Source organism: Lonchura striata, chromosome 4, assembly GCF_050655825.1.
Source record: "Lonchura striata isolate lonStrDom1 chromosome 4, ASM5065582v1, whole genome shotgun sequence".
NCBI lineage: Eukaryota > Metazoa > Chordata > Aves > Passeriformes > Estrildidae > Lonchura > Lonchura striata.
The window spans coordinates 36,242,376-36,265,645 of record NC_140706.1 but is presented as its reverse complement, the minus strand read 5'-3'; the positions used below and the strand labels follow the sequence as shown (position 1 = coordinate 36,265,645).

Here is a 23,270-nt window from a genome sequence, read left to right as displayed (position 1 = left end):
TGTCGAGAGGGAAGGCACGAGACAGACAATCCGGAACGAACAGCCGGAGCAATGCCGGCTTCGGCTAGAACACTAGAGCGAGAGCAAGTGAACGGGGGGAGCCGCTGCGGCACAGCGAGCCGGCGGCGGAGGCCACCGGGCCCGCGTCGGTAGGAGCGCGGGTACGAGCTCAGTCGTGCCGGCGGCAGCTCCGACCCGTGACACTCTCCGCGGCCGCCCTTCCACACCCCACGGCGGAGCCGCCGGGGAGGCGCGGGAAGGGGGAAAAAGAGAGACTGACGCACGGGGCTTTGCAGCGGGCCCAGCCTGCAGACGGGATGAAAAGGCAGCGGAGCGCGGCGCGGGAAAAAGAAGCGGCTGCGGCAGCGAATGCTGCCCCCGCCGCTGCCTCGGCCGCGCTCCCGCCGCGCGGTGCGGCGGCGGCCGGGCAGGAACTGCGCTTCCCGTGGGGCCGCGCGCGGCAGCCGGCATGCGCGGCGGGCGGGCGGGGCGGGGCGGCAGGTTGCTGTTGTTACATAGGAAACAGCTGAAGAGTCTCCACATGACAGGGGGGGAAGGAGGAAGTGGGGCGGCCCGCGGGGCTCTGCCGCCGCCGCTCCGGTAGTCGCGGTGCTCGGCTGGCGGCTGCTGGCAGGGAGAGTCCTTCCCGCGACGCGTGGGCTGACCGCCCTCGAGGGCGGACTTGCGCCCCGGTGCCGCCGCCGAAGGGAGGCGGGCAGGGAGCGGGGGAGCCCCCCGCCGGGCCGCGGCGCCTCGCCGGGGAAGTTTGGTGCGGGGCGGGATCCCGCCGCCGGCGGCGGCGGTGGCGCCGGGCATGAACGGCTTCGCCCCCGAGGAGGTGACCCAGCGCGGGGCAGACCCCGCCGCCGCGGCGGTGGTGGGCGCTGCGGGCTCCGCCGTGGAGGTGCCGCCACCGCCGGCGCCGCCGGGGCTGGGTCCGGCCGCCGCCGCCGCGGGCTCGGCAGGCGGCGGGTGCGCGGGCGGCCCCGGGGCCGGGCAGCTGTGCTGCCTGCGGGAGGAGGGGGAGCGATGCGGCCGCGCCGCCGGCAACGCCAGCTTCAGCAAGCGCATCCAGAAGAGCATTTCACAGAAGAAGGTGAAGATCGAGCTGGACAAGAGCGTAAGTCCGCGAGGGGAGGACGCGCCAGGGCTGCCGGCGGGGCGGGCGGACAAAAGCGGCCGGTAGGTCGCCGCATCTGTGTCTTAGCTGGCTGGGGGACTTTTCCTCAAGTTTGGTGGGGAAGGAGGGGAGCGTGGCGGCGGGGAAGCGTTCGTTCCCCCTTCCCACCTCTTTTCCGTAGCACGGCCGAGTTGGGCTGGCGCGGCAGGAGCGCTGCCTGAAAGTCCCTCCGGGCGGGGGGCAGCGCCCGCCTTTCCTGCCTGCTCCTGGGGTCCCCTGTACCCCAAGAGCCTGGGCATCGACTGCGTGTGCCCCCCTGTAGCCGGAGCCGGGGGTAAGCGTGGCCGGGAAGCGCCGCTGCCCGCCGGAGCGGAGCGGAGCCTGCATGGCTCCCGGCGCGCTAGTTTGTGTTGCTGGCGAGGGCCGCGCTCGCCGCCCCGCCTCGTGTTGCAGCGCCGCACGTCTCCGGTGCCGCTTTATCTCCCGCTCGGCAGCCATCGGGCCCCGCGCGGCCGGGCCGGGCGGGGGCCGGCCGCCTTCCAGCGCGGTGCTTCGCCCGGGAGCCCGGAGAGCGCCCGCCTCGCCGGGTGCCGCGGAAGGGCGAGACGGGCTGCAGCGTGGAGCTGCCGGCGGGAGCGCCCCGGGCCGGGGCTGCGTGCGCCCCGAGAGACCCGGCCCGGTGCCCCACGCTGCAGCCCGGTGCCCCACGCTGCCCCGCGCTCCCGTTCGCCCTGAAAGCACGCGGACCGGGGCGTTCCGGGCTGGCAGCGCCCGGATCTCCCAAAGCGTGCAGAGCCCCACGAGTGGGAAACTTGTTAAAAAGAAAGAAAGTAAAAATAAGTGTGTTGCGTGACCGTGCCGGGTAGCGGAAGTAAAACAAGGAGGGGAGGATATAGCTGGGGAAACGAGAGCCGTCTCTTAGCCCCGCAGAGAAAGCTGCGAGCTTGTTTTTTGTTAGCGTGCCGCCCGGCCCCCGCGGTGCGATGCGCGGCCGGAGGGAGGGAAGGAGGGAGGGCTGTGCTGCGTGGCTCCACAGCCTGGCACTGCTGCATCGGCCCATTGCAGCATTTCAGCGAGCTCGGGGCCCAGCCGGTGGCGGGGAGCCGCAGCGCAGCTCGCTCTCCATTTACAATAAACCAGTGGAAAAGCTCCCTCAGCCCAGTTAATGTGGCTGTGAGTGCTTAAGGGTTGTCTGTCTACGTGCACTTCAGTCTGGGAGATACACTACGTGGGTTTAATTGAAAGATACCGTTTTATTCTTGTAGGCAAGACATCTGTACATTTGTGACTTCCACAAAAATCTAATTCAGAGTGTGAGAAATAGAAGAAAGAGGAAAGGCAGCGATGATGATGGTGACTCACCAGTGCAAGACATCGATGCTCCAGAGGTAGCTGAACAGTTGGGGTTTTTTTTCAAGTTATTGTCTTAAGCTTCTTAATGACACTGAGTCTGCACCAATACCACTCTTCCACTTCTGCAGCTTTGCCTTACGTGTAGGAAAGAGAAGATTCTTGATTTGCCCTGTTTTTAATATAACGGAATTTAACTGAATTTTTGTGGTGTGTTTTCTGATTAAATGGTGCATAGGACAATGAAAGAGTCTCTAAGTGTCTGATGCTTCTCTCAAAAATCTACTGTTTTAAGATTTCTCTGAGAAATCTACTGTTTTCCTCCTCCTTACTGTTTTGCCACATGCCATCGAACTCTTACCTTTTGCTGAAGCTTACAAGCTGAAGGGAGTTGCACAGAGTGCTTAGGATATAAATGCTTCTCTGTCCTGTCCCTTTTGTGCTAAATGTGTTGCAGGTAGTTCTAGGCAATTGCTCCATTGCCTTAATCACTTTAAAGACTGAGAGTTTAATGATGGTAGCTTTGTTTCTGCCCACTGTGGGGGGAAGAACCATTTGGAGAGCTCTGCTATGAAGGAGTGGAGAAATACGGTGTCTTTTAAACCTGTTTTCTCCACTGCACACCAGTGAAATCTGACCCATTAACTAAAGCGTTCAACCTTTCTCATAGTGTAATGGGTCGGTCTTGAACATAAGGCTCTCTTTTTCTTACACATGCTCTAGGTTATTTTTGCTACAACGTTGCTTAGCAGGTGCTCCACAATGTGTTAATTTTGAGCAGAGGCTTATTATGCCTACGTGGTTCTTTCTGAGAGGGATTGTTAAAACATTCTTCAGAAATCGCTCTGTAAGTGTTAATGTAATGGCATCCTTATGGTCAGCATCTGCAGATAACAGCAAGTAAGTGAGTAAAGTTTGTGCAGGAATCTGTGCCTTCAGGCACGAGGCTCCAGTCTGAATGTTCTGTCTAAGAGGATTTTAGGAGATTGAAAGTAGTTTGATGCTGAGTGGTGTTGTCTGTCTGTTAAATATCTGTGATTGTTTCTTGGAAAGTTCTGTCTAAAGCTAGTGCTGTGAGTGACTTCAGGTAGCTTTCTGACACTGTGTAATTGCAGCTCTCCTGGGAGCCTGTTTTGTTTTCTTATGCCAGGATTATAAAACATGTCACAACTGATGGATATCTTCAGAACAAGAAAACAAGCCTTTTTTTTTAACAGTATTATTACAAAAAAGAAAACTGGGAACTGTTTTTGAGAAGCGTCAGCTGGCTGTTTGGACAACGGCAGTCTGTTCTTTCCTTGTAATTACTGTGTGCCTTAGATACTTGCTTGCTCTTGACCACCTTTATTTTCAATTGTTACCCATTTTGCTAAAGAAAAAAGTATCATTCTTCTGAAGAGTTGTAAGGCTCTCCTGCTCCATCTCAGTCGTGGCTCTCTTTAGGTTGGAAACGATTCCTACAGGAGGAAAAGAAACTCCTGCAGTCCTGGTAGTTTCTGGAGCTTGCTGAGAAGCTGCTGCTCCTCCATGATGCTGCAAGGGTGGCTTCCCCACTGTGGCTTGGGAAGTGTAATTTAATGCCATGTAAACTTTAGAAACACCAAAGGATACCATCCTTTATTATGCAAGGTGGCCTCACTTCGAGTCTGGCCAGGTTGCCAAGTGTGCAGTAGCAACTGCTGTTTTTAAGTGTTCTGCAGTGAGGCTGTTAAATGAATATAAAGCAAAAGTGAATGCCTTCATCAATCTTTAATGCAGCGAATTTGGCGAATACTATTGTAATTGCAACTGACCTAATAGAATTTCTCATTCAGCCTGCTTTCTGAGCTTGCTCTCCCACTCAGTCATCTGATTAAGCTCTCTTAGGTTGTCAGGGAGGATGGGAAGGGTAAGCTGTTGCTGGGAGAAGTGGCTGATCAGAGTACATAGGATTCAAAACTGACGGAATACTGGATTAAGGCTGTGTATTTGTATCCCTGAGAGGACTTTGTGTAATTCTCTCAACAGGTGAATGACATTGAGAAAGAATTTTGGACATTTATGCCCATGCACATAACTCCTGCATAATTCTTGTGTAGCAGGGATACATTTGGAAAGCAAGAGCAGTTCTTTTCTTTTCTCACCTCAAATCAAGAATGTTTGTGCTCTAGACTCTGTCCTGATTCTAATATGTGCTCTTTCATGGTGCATGGTGTCTTGTATGTAATCTACATAAGATGTAATGGCTGAAATTACAATATAGGGGCCTCCTTTGGATCAGCATCTTTATAGATGTTTTGTGATAGTTGCTATTTGGCTTGGTGTTATGCTGGAACTGAGAAGCAAACAAAAAATCCAGAATGGATGCAAGTACAATAGTGAGTTCAAAATAATGTCCACAGCTAAAGGGAGGTAGAAGCATGCTCAGTAACAGCAAAACACTCTTTAAACTGAGCTGGGCTATTTTCCTGTCTGCTAGAAGGTTTGTTTTTTGTCAAAATGACATCTGCTGAGCTGACTGTTTACACTTGCATATCTGTGAGTTTCCAAAATGTTTTTGTGAGACAAACTATTAATGACTGAATTTTTTTCAGTTATATTAGATTGTTTTCTTCCCCTTCCCCCTCTTTTCTTCTAGGTTGATTTATATCAGTTACAAGTAAACACACTTCGAAGGTACAAAAGACACTTCAAGCTACAGACCAGACCGGGACTTAACAAAGCACAGCTTGTTGAAGTATGTATGAGTGTTTCCCATAATAGAAAATGCAACTTGCTGTGGCATGTCGTTTTCTTTACACTGTGATCCTTGCATAAAGTGCCTATATAATCTGGATTTTAGGAGAACAAAAGGGAGCTGCTTATCTAGCTTCCTTCGTTGGCCACAGCTCCTGAGCCAAGTAAATGAAAAGTAAAAGCTCTTTCCAGAGGAGGGACTCTTAACTTCCAAAACGAGTGTGTGCTGCTTTTAAACAGTGTTGAGCTGGAACAGTAAGATGATCTTCATGCCCCTGAATATCATAGAATCATGGATTTATTTTGTCTGTGGATCAATCACAGCTTCACCAGAAATGTCCTACTGAAAAGAACTAGAAACTGAGAGGTGTCAGTGAAGTTCTGGTGAGGTTCAGACTTTGCTTTAAACACCTAGTTACTCTAAACATAGGTTTCTGTATGTGTAAAGTACAGAAACCTGAAGAAAGTGCTTCTATTGATAATTATGTTAAAACCACTGGAATCTGCTGTCAGAAAACGGGAATTATATGGAATTTACTGTTTCCAAAAGTGCTGAAGCTGCATGTCAGTGCAGCTGGATGTTAGCACCTTTGCTTTGCATGAGTGCAGCCTTAAAGGAATTCTTTAGTGCTGCAAAGGTGCAGTCACAGCATATTGATGTAAATAAGTGGAAGAGCTGGTGATCTTAACAGGAAGGTATAGCTACTGACTTTTCACTTTTGTGCAGTGATACATTCAGCTGTATTTAAGTGCAGACACTTGTTTTCATCTTTTCTTGATCTGTGTGGATTGAAAACAAGGCTCTTAAAGGTATGGGTGATCTCAAGGCTGAACTGTAAAAGAATGTAAAATCAGTCTTCCATTTGCTTATACGTAGGTTAGCTCTTGAATTAGAAGGTCTGTGAATTGAAAAAGCACGAGCAGTTTTTGTTCTGCAAAACTGGTGTTTCGCAGGGACTGCTTTAGGTGCATGTCCTATGATACTTGCACTAGGTTATTACAGTTCTGCTTGGTGTGCATGGGCAAAGCTGCTTCTGCCACATGCTTGATTTGACTGACCTGCAGGTATTTGTGAGCTATAGCCACAGAGCTATCTTAATATACAGTACATTTGATTCCTTGTAATCCGTCCTAGCATACTGTAGACACTGCTCTAGCTGTTACTGAAAGTTCACATTACTGTGTCAGACTGCTTCTCTGTGAATGCTTTTGGGGTAGAGTTTAGAAAGATTCTTAAATTTTAGTTAGGCTGAACATTTATTCTTAGATCCTATGGTGCTTAAGTGAGCAGTCCCATGTTTTTCACTTCATCCTTTTAGTCTACCAGTCTGGCAAGAAGCCAGAGAACAAATTCAGTTGCAATATTTTGCTACTTTCTTTTAAAGCTGGTGTTCATTTTAAGAAAGGGAAGGGCTGCTGAAATGACAAGTGATTCAAGAGCTGCATTCAGACTGTTATATTTCAATGGTTACAGCATGGTGAATTTTCAATGATAGCTTTGTTTTGAAGAGCTGAATATTCAGTTATAGTTCTCTGGTAATTCTTGTGTTGTATTAAATGTTTCTGTATGTGATTTGATGCAGATACCACCTCCCAAGCTGAACAGAGAGCAGTAGCCTCTCATAATAGTGCTGTCACTGTTGATATTCTGTAGTCATTACCTGTTGTATTCAAGCTCTAATTTAACAAATGCCCCAGTGATAGTCCCATGTTTGTTCTGATAGCTTTGAGGGTTTTTTCCCTTGGAAAAATTATCAACTTTTTACTTTGGAAATTAGGGGTACAATCTGCTACATTTAGCTCACAATTATCAATAAAATAGTTCCTGTTTACCTTTTTCCATGACTACTGAAGACTTCTGAGGAGAGGCAAAATTTCCTTTTTTGTAAGCTTCTTAATCAGCTAATGTAGTACATTTAAATATGAATTTTCAGTTTTTGCATGTAAGAGTGATTATTTAATTTTCTTGCATTCTTCCTTTATAGATAATTGGCTGCCACTTTAGGACAATTCCAGTGAATGAAAAGGACACCTTAACATACTTCATCTACTCAGTGAAGAATGACAAGAATAAACCAGATCTAAAGATGGATAGTGGGATTCATTAGGCAGAAAAGGTTGGAACTGAGACTCAGGCTGCAGATGAAAAGACTGATGTTTTGTTGATATGCAAAAGCTTTCTTTGTAACTTTTTCTCCTGAGAGATTTTGTTTGTTTTATTTTTCATAACCTTGCTGATTTGTTTGAAAACCATCACTTATGAAACAAATTTCCTCAGCAAAATTATTTTAAATAAATATCACTGATATTGTTGCTCAAATGGGTGTGTCTGTAATTTTAATGAGTTGGACTCAATCCTGACAGGTCCCATCCAGCTCAGCATATTCTGTGATTCTATTATACTTATACTTAATAGTTAAGCTTTGATGAACTGTGTAATAATATTAAAATATTTTTCAGTCAGAATGTTGCAAGGATATATTTATAAGCATACCTCAAGTGCTCATGATGCAATGCCTTTAAAAAAAAAAAGCTGTGGCAGACTTGGCAATAGGTTCTTTTTCCTAAGGTGAAAGGCTTTAAGTGCCAGTTCTGTTCTTAGCCGGGCAGAAATGGCTGAGTAATGCTTTTTTTCCCCTCTTTGGAAACAGGAATTGGAGGATTTTTCTGATTTATTTATTCATTTTGTCATTGCTGAGATACATGCTTCCAAGCACTGAGGCCTTCCTGCTCCTATATTAAAATAGAAAAAAAAATGCAGCTCTCAAATTTCAAAGCTGTAAGTACAGATGAAAAGACTGCTGCAGCTTATTGTGCTGAGAAATCTTCGACTCAGTAAAGAAATCCTTTACCTGCTGACTTCTCCATTTGTCTGCATGAACTGCTGCTAAGAACTTAATTGGAGAATGAGTCAAGCCTGTGTGGGGTCAATACAGCCTCTTCTAACAGGCACACTTTCTTTTTCATTGCATGGATTAGCTCAGACATGTTTAAAAGAAATAACTGCCTCTCAGTGAACCCAAAACTTATGGTAACTTATGGAGAATAATATCCAGCAATACTTAGGCTTTTAATTGATTGTCTTAGAAAACTCTGATGTTGAAGATGATATTATGAATGACTTCTTGTATTGTCAACTATTGTGCCAGTCTAAATGTGTGGTGTGTGGAATATGATTTCTTTCTGCTTAAAGCTGTGCACATAGGATGAATAAAAAGCTGAGGGAAAATAGTTTTCATCTTAAAGCTGATGAGGACATGGCTTTAGCTTGTTCAGTAAGCATTCATTGCAACTCCCAACCGTATCAGATGTCTATAAGCTTTTTCTTAATTTGGGAAAAATGAGAAAGCAGTATGTCTGTGATACAATCTGCTTGATGTTAATATTTCGATTTTTTTTGAAAATTACTACTCTGCTGGCATCACTATAACTAAGATACTTCACTTGGCTTCTTTTGACCTGTGACTTGCATAGGACTGAATGATGATAAACCCTAACCTCAATGGGGCTGCTTTCCCAGTCTGTCTGGTGGTATGATTTCTTTCACTCATGCTGCTTTATGTATTTCCACAATACAGTTCTACAGTGCTGGCCTAAGTTCAAGACAGTGATATCTAGCTAGTGACAGCTAAAATTGGTGCTCCTTTGAAGATACGTTTTCATGGCCATTTCACTACAGGGTCTGTCAATTTGTTCACTAAATGTCCTTTGCACACATTCAAGCTTCTTACCTTCAAAGTGCAAATTGCATAAAAAGCCAGGGATCCTAATAATGGATAGGACATCCAAAGGATAAAGTTTTTTTCTGAGTGCGTGACAGCGTTGAATGTTCTCACCTAGGCCTGGCAGCACCTGTGGATGAAGTTGTGTGAGGGGAGTGGGGAAAAGCAGGTTTCTATAGAAAGTCAGTTTTAAAGTAGTAACTTAAGTGGCCCTATCTTGCTGCATAAGACAAGTGGCAAAGTTTTGCTCCAGTGAATTGTGGATTTTCCAGGAGTCTTGGAAGAAATTTAGCCAAAAGCCACCAGCTTTAGTACTCGGCCTAGTGTCCGAGTTAACATTTTTTTTTTTGCTACAACTGTTTTGCAGAGCTGTGAATGCTAGGCATATGCAGCATGATTCTTGTAGAAATTAGATGGCACAAGTAACATAAGTTTATATACCCTAGAAGCTTGTAGAGGACTTCACACAAGAGCACATACCATAAGTTTTTTTTGCAGAGCGCTGACTTTGGATATTTTCCCTGGGTTGCCAGATTTATGGGGTTTATTTTACTATCAACTGATTATTTGGTAGGAAGCCCAAATTACTCTAATCTGCTTGAATAATTACACAAACAAGGCTTAAAAAGCCTAGTGACACAAACTGTTTAAGTCAGTAGGGCAAAAATAGTACACACAGATTTGCTTGAAACGTTTATTACTGGCTGTGTATAATCACCTGCTCATCCAGTATCCAGCCCTTGTTTACCAACAAGAACAGCCATGGTGCTATTCATACTGGCACATGAAGTAAGCATGGTAAACTGGTGGTAGCAATTTGGGCCAACGTGTAAAATTATTAGGTGAACAGTGCATTTTTTGAGTAGAGAAGACTGCACAGTTCCTTCAGTCCTGCACTCTTTCCATGTGTCTGACTTGATAGCTAAAGAGTTTTTTATGTGTAAAGCAGCAAGGCAGGCTTGCTGCCTGTAAGCCTGGCTTGCTCAGGTGACTGCTTAAAATTATGTGATCACCTCTCAACACCTGCCAATGCAGATTGCTGGATAACAGAGATGGTCCAAAATTTATGTCTCTTTGTATCTATCTCATAGATCACAATACCTCTTAAATATTAAGATGATTTTCTCTGTGTTTTCTGTAGCTATTGCCTTACAGGGATAGCCTAAAACAGCCAGCATTTTAACTTACTGTATTTCAAACAGAGCTTGAATAAAATATCTGTTGTCCTAATGTTATTAAATGTTCAGTGCTATCATTAAGCAATTAAAGGGTTTAGAGATTACATAGTCAAGGCAGGTGACCAGTTAGACATAAGACCCAAGTGTGCTTTAGTAGTGTTAATGTCAATTTTTACTGTTTTTTTTTATTCCAGTGAAATACTTTCAAATATGGAAATACAAGCCTTTTGTATGTGCATGTATTTAAGATGCCTAAAAAGAACATGGGAGCCTCTCTTCAGAAGTGCTAGGGACTGAGTGGCTTCAGCTTAAAATGACATTAAAAGTGTGATGGCAATAATGGAATGGGAAGCTGCACTGCCTTAAGTTGCTCTCAGAGTCATGTTCCAAACAACATGAAGGCTTAGGCTTGAAGATTCTTTGTCCAGACTAAATAAGGATATTGTGCTGAGTAAGAAGAGTTATGCTTTTTGCTGGGGTATGCAGTATTAGGATACATTAAGAGTTTGTACAGTCTGTTAAACCATGGAAATGGCTTTATGGAAATTAGATCAGCTACCAGATTTGAAAAGAAAACTTATGTATTTGATATTCCATAAAGGTATAGAAAGGAAATTATTTCTACAGTGTAAAGTGAGGCAGTGGCTTGTGATTAGAAAAGAAGTTTTCTTTGTCAGTGGTAGTTTTGTTTTACCCTTGAAAACATTATTACATGATCGTAGAATGATGTCTGTTGTCTTCACTTGCAGACTTGAATCATTGACTGTTGCAGGGGATCACAAAAGATATCTTTGGTCCAAAGAAAATATCCCTGAAAGATAGGATGACACATTTAAGCAATTAGATCATTGGTTTATCTGAGCTTTAATATGACATGCATGTCCCGCTGTGGATATTTTTTAGCATGTATCATGATGTATGTGGGATTACTGTGTTTGTGGGATGTCCTTCCAGCAATGCAAATGCAACTGCAGATCTGGATGAAGATACTGCATTTTCTACCTCTGCTAGCCTGCTGTGGGAGCACTGACCAAACCTTCACTGGCTAACCGGGTTGCAGAACTCCACCCTGGTATTTAAACTTTGAGAAAACAAACTTACCAAATAGGTTATGTTATCAAAATAAAGGACTTTGGCATGTGCACACATACTGTTTTAGTGCAGTTTGTTTGTCCTGAGAGCACAGATGCAAAGCAGGCCTTGTGTACCTCAGGATGATGGAAGGAGTATTTTCTTCTGTATTTGTATCAAAGGAAGAGGCTTTACTATGCTCCTCAAAGGTTGAAGCTAGAGACCCAAAGTGAGCTTCAGGGTGAGGACACCATGTCTGGCTTTAGAGAAAGAAAAAGATGAACATCTTACTTCTGTCCTGCTCTCAGTTTGAACGTGGGATTTTTAGCTTTAGAAGTCTTTCCCACTTGGTTCAACTTCAGTCCCCTACAGGAATGCTGAAAAGTTGCCTTTATTGGATTTTAGGGGATTTGAGAAATGACTGTTAAGAGAAGCACATATGAAAATTAATTTTTGCTTGCCTATGTAATACCATCACATTTTGGTGCCTCTGAAGTATTAGTAGTTTTGAACAGTTGGTATTTCTAAATTAAATTCACTGAAGAAAAGATATTTCTGAAAAGCTGAACAAAATAATAGGTCTTAATACATTTTATTACCTAAAACCAGTATGGGCTGATGGTGTTTATTTAACTCAGTTTTGTTCTTTTTATGTAACAACAACAAAACCCCCATGCTCAGTGACAACTTCACTGTTCATCTTTGTCAGCAGTGCAAGCAAACCAGGGAGGTGTTGGTGTTCTTGGGCTCAGTCTTTGCCTTGCCTTATACAAGTATGTGTGAGCCCCTGTGCCCCTCCTTTGCTTTAACAGCTATTTTTACTGAATTACTTGTTCAACTGACTTATATGTATGCACTTTAGAATAGCAATACAGTTCTCTTCCACAGAACAGAAATCAAATATGGCTTTTTTCTGGTCCTGAAAACTTCTTAATTTTTAGTAAAATGCTGTGAATAAGTGTTTGATGTAGTTATTCTTAGTTTGTATCAAACAGAGGAGTCAAAATTTGGGTGATTCAAATGCTGAAGTCCCTGTTAATAGTGCAGGGAGGTTTACAAAATATGCTAAGCAAGTCCTATGTGAGCCTGTGAAAAAAATATCTTCAAAACTGATGGTAACAGAAAATTGGCTATATCTTGATATAATTTCAGTCCATCTGAAGTGGGGAATTGCTTTAAAATGATAGCTTTTTCTGTGTGTGGAAACTGCAAAATGATGTGAATATAATGGGCAGTTGTGAAGAACTGTACGAGTTTACGTGAAATGAGCGTGATCTTACTTTGGGCAGCAGAGCAATTCATTCAAGTTGCAGTAACAGATCACCTCACAGCCCTTCCCTTCCCAAAAGTGATCTTGCAGACCATCATCAACGTGTCGGAGGTTCTCCTTGCCTTCGGGGATGGTGTGACAGCTGTGGTCCTGGAGGGCTCTCTTGTAACAAGAAGGGCGCTGGGAAGGGGCCGCGGGGGTACCCAGGAGGGTGCTCAGCAGCAGCAGCAGCACTGAGACCAACTTCATTTCTGCCCAGCTCCCCACAGCAGGGTGCTAAAGAGAAACGAGATACATGACACAGGTATTGCTGCTGAACAAAGCTCTTTCCCTGATTTGCTTTCTGCCTTGCATTTTTCTTTCCTGTGAAGTTTTGGTCATTTGAGCCTGAGTGCTGGAGAGTGTTTTCTCCTAGGAGGTAAATAATATTGCAGCAATAGTGATATTCATTACTTTCTGTACAACCTTGGGAATCCTTTCATTGAGAAGGAGGCTTCTGATGCTGGCAATTTTGTTGTTTCTTTGGCCTCTCACCTTGAGAAAATTGCTTTGAGCTGGCCGTGCTTTTTTGGTGATGTAAGTGATTGTATTGATTGCTGCAAAACCAGGGGGAAATGTCTGGGTGTGTGTGTCCTTGCTTCCCTGGCCACTTTGCCTGTCAAAACAAGAGTCACTCACATAAAATAAATAGTATCCTTCCCCATCAAAGTTGTGGAAAAACTGCTGGCTGATTGAATCCCATGTCATGGGCTGTGTGAGAAGCTGAGGCATTAAGCAGCCTAGGAAGCTGAAGCTGTCTGCACTGCTGCCACGTCCTGGGCTCTGGGATGATACAGCATTAGGGAGAATCTTCTTTATTGGGTTTTTTCAGTACTGCAGACTGCTTAGTTGAGTCTTGCTCCTGGAGGTCATTATAGTTTAACTGGCTTTTTAAAAGGTGGGATAAATTATCCCTTGCAAAATCCTGCTGGCCACTAGGCTTTCCATTGTTGAGCTCTGCTGTTCTGTGCCACTTTGCACAGTCTGACCATGCCACAAAGCTTTGGATCCTTGAACTTACATTCACTTTTAAATTAGGCTTTTGAACAATGTTTCGGCTGAGTTTTCATTGGTATTAGGAGAGTGGGTTTTTTACCTTTCCTCATGCTCAAACAAAATGGATCTGTTATCTTAACTGAATTTAAATAGGAATTCTGCTCTGAAAATGAGAATAAAGAATGACCAGCTCTGCCCAGCACTGTCCCTGTGTACTCGTTATTTTTCTCGTGTAAGACTTAAGGAAGACTTTGCTGTCCTTCATCTTGTTGGCACTCTGGAATTGATGCCCTGACATGACATTATGGGCCAGCCCTGGTCTTCACTGTGGGGCTGAAGATTAGAATGGGCTAACCCAAAAATAACAAGATGTAAGACAATATCTAATGAAAGACTATCAAAGGTGAAGTTAAGATGGTAGAGCTATTATCTAGATAAGGAAAAAAATGAGGTATGTCAGCTGTAGATATGACTATAATATTAATTACTTTGTAAAAATCTTGACATTACCCTTGAAAAACAAAGAGTAAAATTTTAAATATATATAGTATTTTTAGTCATTTTTCTCAGGTAGTTTTCTCTACCACTATAGCTATCTTATCTTGCATTTCTTCAGCCAATGAATAAAATGCCATGTAAGAAAATCTGGAAATTTAGATTAATATTAGGGATAAAATACAGCATCTCAAAGCTTTTTAGTTATTTATTTTTATATTTAAACTTGGTGTTTTTTTGAACATCAGTAGCGAAATAAAACATTAAAATGTAGCCAATATATTAAAGAACATGAGTGAAGTGAGAATAAGCTCTTCTGTACTTTTTTGGCTTCTGTTGTCAAAGAAAAATTCATTTAATAATTCATTTTAGTTTCCATGAACTAAAAAAGTTCCATGGGAACTTTTAAGTAGAAGACTCCTATAAACTACTAGTAATGGAGCCTTGGGGATCTATTTTTAATTACCTCAGAGTGCAGTATTGAATAACATATTGTCTTTATTAGTTTTAGACCTCAAAAGTACTACTCAAGTAAACATTGCCTAGTGTTTTTTAGACTTGAGTGTAGAATCTGTATTATTATATTCATGGTTTTATTTTGTAGGAGTATAAACACTTAGTTATGAGGGTTCTGCTCAGAGAAGTCTAATGCTTAAAGAGAAAAAATTTGTTGATAATATACCTAGATAAATGCCAGTGTCAGGGAGTACAGTTTAATCTTCTGTTCAAAGTTGGGCTTAATTATTTAAGTATTTAATGGAAGAAAATTTCCATGAAAGAGAAAATTAATAAGCAGGGGGTTTATACCTTTGTTTCCTGTGACTGGATTATTCTGTGCTCTTCAACTGATGATGAGGCATTCATGATACCTTGCTCTTGTGAACTTTTTAAAAATTTCTAATAATTCAGGTGATCTTTCCCTACCTGGAGTTCAGCTGAAATGCTCATTTGACTCTGTTGCCAGCTGCCTACCTCCTCAAAATTTGTAGAAATTCACTTCCTGAAAAATAGGCACATTCATCCTGAAAATAATGCATTCTCTATACACTGTCAAATTGCTAGATTCAAAAAGTATGACCTACAGTTTTTAAGTGATTCTGTAACACACTACTTGCCATTTAATAAAAATAATAGGATATTACTGTAGTGTGTCATCAGGAGGGTTTCTATGGGTGGGTGCTAAAATCAATATTACCAAAGTCAACATGCTGGAGAGCTATGGATAGACAGCACATCTGACCAGTTATGCATCTTACCAATGATAAATATTGTTATTATTTGGAAAAAAAATTATAATTTTGTTTCTACTTAAACATTTCCTTTGGGTTGTTTGGTTTTTTTTTTCCAGATCATAATCAAACAGAAACTTTTTTGTCGAAAGACCTTTCTTCAAATGGGTATTTCTTTCTTGGGGGAGAACAGTCCCTATTTGCAGTTGAAAAATTGCCAAGGAGCTGAAGTGTTTCGTCAGCTCTCTGCACAGGATCGATGCAGACCTTTCAGATGCAGCATCTCTGGCTAACAAACTGCTGCAACTTTGTTCCTGAGTGTGGTTGAAGAGATGTTGGAATGTCACTGATTGCCTGGGTAAAGAACAGAGCTAGTATGTACATGTTTAGTTCAAAATGAGTGTCAAAGGCATTGTCTGCTGTTGCATAGCACAGAAGATAAGCTTTTCTCATAAAACAAGTCAGGAAAATGTGATGAGCAAATCCAATCGCTAATGTGGCTCAAAGACTCGTTCATTGCCAGCAAGCATCCTCTTACAGTTTTTTATTTTATAAAGCCTTCTGAAAAGATAGCAATGCCAGGCATGCTAAGCCTGACCAGCTTGCTCTATCAAGATTTTATCATTTCAAAGTCTAGAAGGCGTAAAGTCATCTAAAAATAGTGAAAATTAGCTCTTTGCATTTGCATAAGTTCTTTTTAGTTAATTATTTTGATTATTTTGACGTGGGGTAAGTAAGGTTTAACACCAAGTACACCTGGGAATACAAGTGTTTTAAAATAGTTTGGAGCTTTTCGTAAAGGAAAATTGTTATATTGGGAATATGCATAATGAGTTAGGAATTAGTGCTGTCTCTGCTTGTTCAGCTGAGAGTGTTTGAATTATCTTGGCAGGCAATTTGGCACCATCTAGTCTTCGGATCTGCTAGATGCAAAGGTAATCAGACTGGAGAAAACCCCAGGTCTCAGCCTCCTTGTCCAAGAACAGCAGGGTAATAGTTCATGAGAAGTGATGTCCTTTAAAGGTCACACAGTATCAGTAAGAGATCAAGTATCAGAAACAGAGAAAACTGAAAAATGGCACAAAATGTGTATTCCAGCACTTCTAGAGATCCTGCATGGTTGGGGAAATAGAAATATTTTTAGGTTGGTCTATCAACCATTAAAAATACCAATCCTTCAATAAATATATCCTTATTTTCCCCTTAAATAGGCTGTATTTCTAGTTGCCTAATGTTGAAAACAAGAAATACATTCATTGGTACACTTTTGGTGTATGTTCTTTTCCAGTTTGTCCAGTGGCATGTGCCAGGTTAACAAGTTGCACTTAAAAAGCATATATATATTAAAATTGTTTCACTTATTCCAAATGAAATATATTTTAGTGTTTATTTATTTGTAAAGTTTGCCTTTCACAAACACCTGTAAGATGCTGAGTATTCAGTATTTAGGTGAGTTAAATGCTTGATAGCTTTTTTTTTTACTACATTACTAAAAAATCATTACACAAGAACGGCATAACTGATAATATTTTGAAGAATTTTTTTCCATTAGAAAAAATTGTCAAATCTATTTTGCTTGAACAGTTGGTGCACTGTAAGGACAGTAGCTATTCCACTGAGGACTAATTCTGTGAATTACTGCTTTGTAATTGTCATCAATACCATGATTCTTTCCAGAAACTGAGTTCTCATGAAACCCCAATTAGTTTTCTTTCAGACAGCAATTCATTGGGAAGACACCTCTCTCCATATTATATTGAGCACTGGAAGGCAATATAGTATATTTAGTGACTTCAGCTGTTCATATGTAGTACCCAACTTTGAAGAAAAGCAAGATAGTAAAAGAATTATTTTGATCTGGATCCCAGCCATGCAACTCTCTTGAATGGTACCTCTTGCCTGCGATATAACAGCTTCTCCTAATCTTCTTCTGCATGTTCCCATATGTATTTCTAATTCTGTGCTCTGTAATTAGAAGGAACAGGTAGACAAGTGTAATTTCAGGAGCAAAACGTACCTTTATCCTCTCGTTCACTCCCTTCCACTTTCTTGGCAGCTGTATCTTTTTAGATGTACCCAGAGAGAGCCAGAGCTAGCGGGGATGAGCAGAGGGAGGGAGGGCTGATGGGAGATGCTGTACAAACAGCCCTTTGTTTGTCCTGACTTCTGCCTGTGAGTGATCAGCACAGTTCTCCAGCAGTGGGTCAGAGGGTGGGCTTCAGGAGCCTCCTTTTGCTCACTGCCAGCCTAGTCTTGGGGCATAAATTTAACATATCCCTTCTAGCAGGAAACAATTAGTTCATCCAGGTTCTGATGCAAAGGTGTCTCCTCAAAGAGCAAAGCATAACATCCAGAACAAGAGGGGAAATGGGAAGGAGAAGTTTTCTGGGGTTGCACAGCCAGAAATCATGTTTTCATTATTTCTATACAGGTGCTTTATTTTGCATTTGGTGGACAAAAGCAGGCCAACTCAACAGTCTCGTGTAGTACGTTAAATTTTTGACTTTGAGATCCTTTCAAGTTTTCTGAAAGTGACATAATAAAAAACCCTCCTTAATTATTTTAACCACATTTCTAATACAGCATGCTCAATGATGTCATGTATCAAGTTCTTTACTGAACAGTGTTTAATCAGGATGTAAAACATTAAATTGAAGAGTATTTCAGAGGAAGTTATTTTAGACTAATTCCAGATTAATCAAAAAATCTGGTGCCATAAAAATACGAAGGATCTTAAATGGAATTGAAATATTATGTCCTAATGAGAAAATAGTCTTGAGGGTGAAGCATGTGTCCTCATATTTCTCTTGCAATTTGTCTCCTCTTCTACTCCAGCCGTCCTGGACCTATTTTGCAATGGGAATAGACAATGATGAATGTTGAGCTGTAATTCTTACATTTTTCTTGTGTGTGTTGTTTTGATTCTGGTGTTCTGTTGCAAGAGTTTAGTTTTCTCTGTCTATAGGGCTTCTTCCAGAACAGAGGTTTATTAGGAGTACAAAAAGGTTCCCCGGCTCAGCTGGTTCAATTTACAATTTGATGCCTTGGTGCTTGTTCAGTTTGATTTATTGTAGGCCAGCAGTGAGCTCGGGCCTCTATGTAAGAAGTGCATATCCCATGTTCTGCTGCCTCAGCAGAGAGAGCGGTAAATGGTAAATGGCACAGTTATTTAGAAGCAAAAATTTGGAAACTGAGCCTACCTACTCATGGTAGTCGCATCCAGCAGGGTGCTCCCCCCTCTCTGCTGGAGATGGGCAGCTGGGATGGAGAGAACAGGATGCATGGCTGTACCTCTGCCTCTAATTCTGGTTGGAAACGTGAGGAAGAAGATATTTTGCCTCTGTGGTTACACACACATAGCAAATTAAAAGGGGAGGGAGGAGATAGCTGCAGGCAGTGGCTGTGAGAACAGGACAGCCTTGCCTTTTCAGGGTGACAAAATGCCTGCTGCTCCCTCTCTGCCTTGCTACGGAAATTCTTCCCTGGTGCAGAGCATGGCCCCAGCGCTCCGTGCCTTAGATGAGATTATCCTAATGCCTCTGGGAGTACGCCGTGTTCCAGGGCAGCCTTTTCCATGTGAGCCTGCTGTGCCTCTGCAGCAGCAGGGGACTGGCTATATATAAGCAGGGATAAAACTTGAAGAAGGGAGCAAGAGCATAGTGTGCTACAACTCTGGATTTGAATGCCTTTTTAGTTGCTTGCAAATAAATTTTGGTCTGAATAATTTAAAGATTTAATCAGAAGTTGTAATAAGTGTATTAGGATTATTACCTTGCTTTCTTTTTAAGTTTTCATGTGTTTTCCAGGGAACATAAGTGTTTTCAGAACACATTTTCATAGCCCAGTCTGGACAGCAGTCCAGTGAGTTGGTAGTTTTGTATATAAAGTGGAGTATGTGAGGGATAGTTTTCTCCAGGAAATTTCATGCTGCATTTTGAGAAAGAACAGTTCTAACAAAGTTGATGTTTGGCTGGTGTTTTCTATTTTTTTTGCTCTCCTCCATAGTTCCATGTATGATGTTTTCAGTCAATGAAAACTTTCAGGAACAAGACTAAGTTTTCTCCCTTGTGATGCTGCTACAGAGTAGAGACTGAGAACCAAAGTGGGATTTGGAGGAAGCAAAAGTTTTGAGGAATTTCATCAGCGAAATGCAGCCCAAAAGGAAGTCACTATGGCTGCTGTAAAACAACCTTTTAAGGAGTTAAAAGTGAGATATAGGAAATGAATGGAAGGGCTGGGGAGCCTGCACTGAGAGAAAGTAAAGTGCACAGCAGTGCTCCCAGATCTTACCTTCTTTCCCTTTCTCTACTTTGCCCCTGACCCATTACCGTGAATATCTGTTTCTCTACTGACCCTGTCTCACTCCTTGTCTCCAGCCCTGATGGCCTTTTCTCCATTTTCAGTTTCCTTGGGCCTTTCTGCTCCAGCACTGATCCCCAGTGGGCTCAGCAGCGGCGTCTGGCACAGGCTGGCAGGGTGCCAGCTGTGACAGAGGGCTATTGAAAATTGCAGGAGCCTTTTTGTTCCCTACCATGGCATCTGGGATCTACAGGAGAACCATAAGGACATCATGCTTTTTCACCCTTCTTCATCTGTGTAGAGAGAGTAATCCTGAACAGTGTTTGGCTCGTTTAATTTAGAGACACTCTTTCAGATGTGCACGTATCCCTGTTTCTGTCTGAAGAGGTATGGCATTATTAGAGGTAGGATGCAAAGTACAGCTCCTTTGGGCTTTTTTTCCCTCTTCCCCAGGCTGAAGTCAGCGAGAAGTGATGGCCCATGAGGAGGCAGTGGCAGATGGAGGCAGGAGGGGGTGTGACAAGGTAGCAGCAGCAATCTGTAAGAGAGAAGTAGTTTTCAAAAGAGAATGGCCCCTGGTAGGGTGAGATGGAAGAAAGAAAAAGCAGCATTAAAATTCAGCTGCAAAAGCATGACTGTCTCTGACATATAGCATTATTCTAGACTAAATTTGTGTAACATGCCCTGGGAAAATGATTTTTTCTTTTTTTTCTTTTTTTTTTTTTAAGTACACAATGCACTCTAAAATGTGCTTTGCATTTTTAACGTGAGCTACGCAGGTTTAGCTTTTTGCTGTCAATGAAAACCACTTTGCATCTTATTTGTATCCTTGATACCAACACTAAGCTCTTTTCAGGCTGACAGTGAGAAATAGCGATGCACCTCCACTCACAGTAATTCTCCTTAAAAGATACCACTTTACCTTTGAGTTAACTGGCTCATTCATACATAGAGCTCATATGAGGAGATCTATAAGGAGCTTCAGATCCTGATTTTGGCAGATGATGCAGTCTAAAACTGTACTTGAAGGTTATAAAGGAATGTAAGTATTGTAGGGAAGCATAAAGACCTTGGAGACATAATGCCAGTAGTAATGACAGAGCCAGCAGAGCTGATATTAACTGCTGTCATCATTTTTTGCAGGACCACAGTGGGTAGGGGACCTGGGATTCAATCATCAGCACAATGGGCTTTTAAGCAAAGATAAAAGTCATATGTGCTCATTTTGCAAATATACATAAGTGTAAAACAAATATATCTCATTTTATACCCCTCGTGTTACATTTTTCATCACTCAGATTTTATTATATCAGTCAGAAAAAGTATTTAGAAACAGTTTTTGTGCTTTTATTTTGTGTAATTTTAATTCTTTTTCATTTGTTCTCTTGATTTTTTTTTCTTTTTTTTTTTTTTTAAGAAAATGTGCTGTTAAATACTCTACAATTGCCTTTGCAATTCCTGCATCTGATAATTTGCTTTATACCTTGTACTGGCATTGGCCTGGGGGATTCATTTGAGTTTTCTGGAACACTGTTATTTTTTGTTCTGTACAGTAATTCTTGTTCATCCAACATTTCTTCTATTTCTTGCCTTTGTTTTTGGGCACTGCTTTACTTCCAGCTGCTGTTTTCTGCAAAACCCCTCTGTTTCCTCTCTGTCGGATTTTTTGTTGTACTGTCAGTTTTCACAACTTTTTTTCTGTGGGTTGCAATCTGTGCTTGGTTAAAGCAGGCAACCCAAAGTTCTGGGCTAATCAAAGGCATCTTTTCATGTATTTCCTCAGATCAATGGCCTGTTGGCATGCTCAGGCTGTTGCTGGGTTTTTTTCTGAAGGCAGAGAGGATGCAGTACACCCAAAACCTGCTGATGTTATGAACTATTAGTTCCAGTCAGGACAAATGAATCAATGTTTTAAGTTTGTATATATAACGTTTGGTGTCTCTAGCTGAATGCTCTAGTCTGAAGGTGTTATTGAAAAATTATTTTAAATTAAGAAACTATGCCCAGCCATCACAGATATTGCTTGTCTAATACCTAGAAATCCATGCCTGCTCTGATTCTCTAATGATTCAGGATGTTACTGGCTTTATCGCCTGAGCTAGTTTCTGTCTAGTTAAAGAAAAGAAAACTGAAAATAAAAACAAAACATGCAAGCTTAATTATAAGATTGGACTTAGTTTTCTTTAATCACCACCATGGAAAACATTATGGTTGCTGCCCTGACTTTTGAAGTGCTGAAGCACACCGCAGCCCTGTGCCTGTGCCAGGGCAGCTGTGAGCCTACAGCAGGCTGCTTGCTGGGCACGCAGCTCTGGGGCACTGCAGTGCCCCCACAGAGGCTTTTCCAGCCTCCAGACTCGCCTCAGCTGCACAGCCAGCAGAGCCTGAAAGGTGCCAAGTGTGACTGTGTGAGGCCAACGTGTCTTTGCCCAGGCTGGCCAGCCTAGGGAGGACAGCTTTAAAAAGGAACAGGACAGGAAGGAAGATGGCAGCCCACAACTGAGTGAGGAAGCTGTGGCAGCCTCGGGAAACTGGCAAAAGAATCAGGAGCAGAGAGAGAGGATGCTGTGCAGTGAATGGTTAGGCTGCCACGTTAAGGGCCTGGAGAAACAGGCTGTCAGGAGCACTGTGATGTTCAACAAAAGCAAGCACAAAGTCCTGGATGTGAGGAAAAATGACCCCAAGCACTACAAGAGTCTGTGCCTGGAGCACAGCTTTGGAGAGCAGCGTCTGAGGGTCCTGGATGGCACCAAGCTGGATGAGCCAGCAGCAGAGCCTTGCAGAAAAAAAGGCCAACAGTATCCTGGCCTGCATGAGGAGGAGTGTTGTCAGCAAACTGGGGTGGTGATCCTTCTCCTCTTCACTGGTCTGACACACATGGAATCTGAGTCCAGATCTGAGTGTCTTAGTGTGAAAGGAATGTGGGTGGAGTGAAAGCAGAGAAGGGCCACAAATGTGATTAAGGGACTGGAGCATCTATTGTACAGAGTCTGGAAGATCTTGGAGTCTTCAGACTGGAGAAAGGATCTTGTGTGTGGCTCTCTATCTGAAAATATCTGATGTGGATTGGGCGAAAAAGGAGCCAGACTTTTCTTAGTGGTGCCCAGTGACAGGAGAAAAGGCAATGGACACCAGCTTGAACGCGGGAGATTCCACCTCAAAATCTAAATAACTTTTTTATCTGTGAGGAAGGTAAAAATAAAACAGTGACCGCAGAGACTGTGGAGATCTCCTTAGAGATATAAAACCCCAGCTGAATGCAGGCTAGTCCAAACTGCTGTAGCTGACACTGCTTGCAGGAGTGTTGGACTACTTGATCTCCAGACGTCTCTTTCAACCTCATCTGCTCTGTGATTTCAGCCCTCACTCCAAGGAAAATCAGCTAACAGTGCAGCACAGGCTCTGAATTGCAATCACCTGTACTGAGTGCACCATCTTGAGTGAGCTTGTGTAACTGTGGTTTTACAAAGCAAATCTTTTGTTTGCAGACTCCCTGTCGCTTTTTGTCAGGTCACAGCCCACATGCCCTGGAAGAACAGCAACTTTACTGTGGTGGCAGGTGATTGTGTATGCCATCATTGATTTCTGAACATTATGTATTAATAGAATGTTTCGTTTCCTTAGGAGCCTCTGATGAGGGATTTTTGCCAAAAGCTTTCTGAAAACTGCAGATGCTGTGATGGAAGATGAATGACTCTTAGCACATAGTCACAGTTCATCTCACAGTGATGCTCTTCCACTTGCTTTACCTGCCAGGAATAGTTTTGGGGCATAAAAGCTGAAAGG

General features: G+C 42.8%; 2 protein-coding genes across 3 annotated transcripts; one reads left to right on the top strand and one right to left on the bottom strand.

Annotated features, from left to right (window-relative positions):
- The first annotated feature begins 663 nt into the window (after positions 1 to 663).
- On the top strand, positions 664 to 7,505 carry SAP30 (Sin3A associated protein 30). Of its 2 annotated transcripts, XM_021552350.4 has the most exons (4): positions 664 to 1,120; positions 2,386 to 2,508; positions 5,088 to 5,186; positions 7,171 to 7,505. In XM_021552350.4, exons 1-4 carry the CDS (start codon positions 815 to 817, stop codon positions 7,291 to 7,293), a joined length of 651 nt encoding a protein of 216 aa, XP_021408025.3. In that variant the 5' UTR covers positions 664 to 814; the 3' UTR covers positions 7,294 to 7,505. The 2 variants fall into 2 exon arrangements, with proteins under 2 accessions (XP_021408025.3, XP_085434965.1); XM_085578839.1 differs by lacking the exon at positions 5,088 to 5,186.
- Positions 7,506 to 9,587: 2,082 nt separating this feature from the next.
- SCRG1 (stimulator of chondrogenesis 1) lies at positions 9,588 to 17,349 on the bottom strand. Its single transcript, XM_021552468.3, has 3 exons — positions 17,203 to 17,349; positions 12,437 to 12,702; positions 9,588 to 10,896 (listed from the first exon to the last, which is right to left on the bottom strand). Exons 2-3 carry the CDS (start codon positions 12,673 to 12,675, stop codon positions 10,842 to 10,844), a joined length of 294 nt encoding a protein of 97 aa, XP_021408143.1. The 5' UTR covers positions 12,676 to 12,702; positions 17,203 to 17,349; the 3' UTR covers positions 9,588 to 10,841.
- Between the last annotated feature and the right edge of the window lie 5,921 nt (positions 17,350 to 23,270).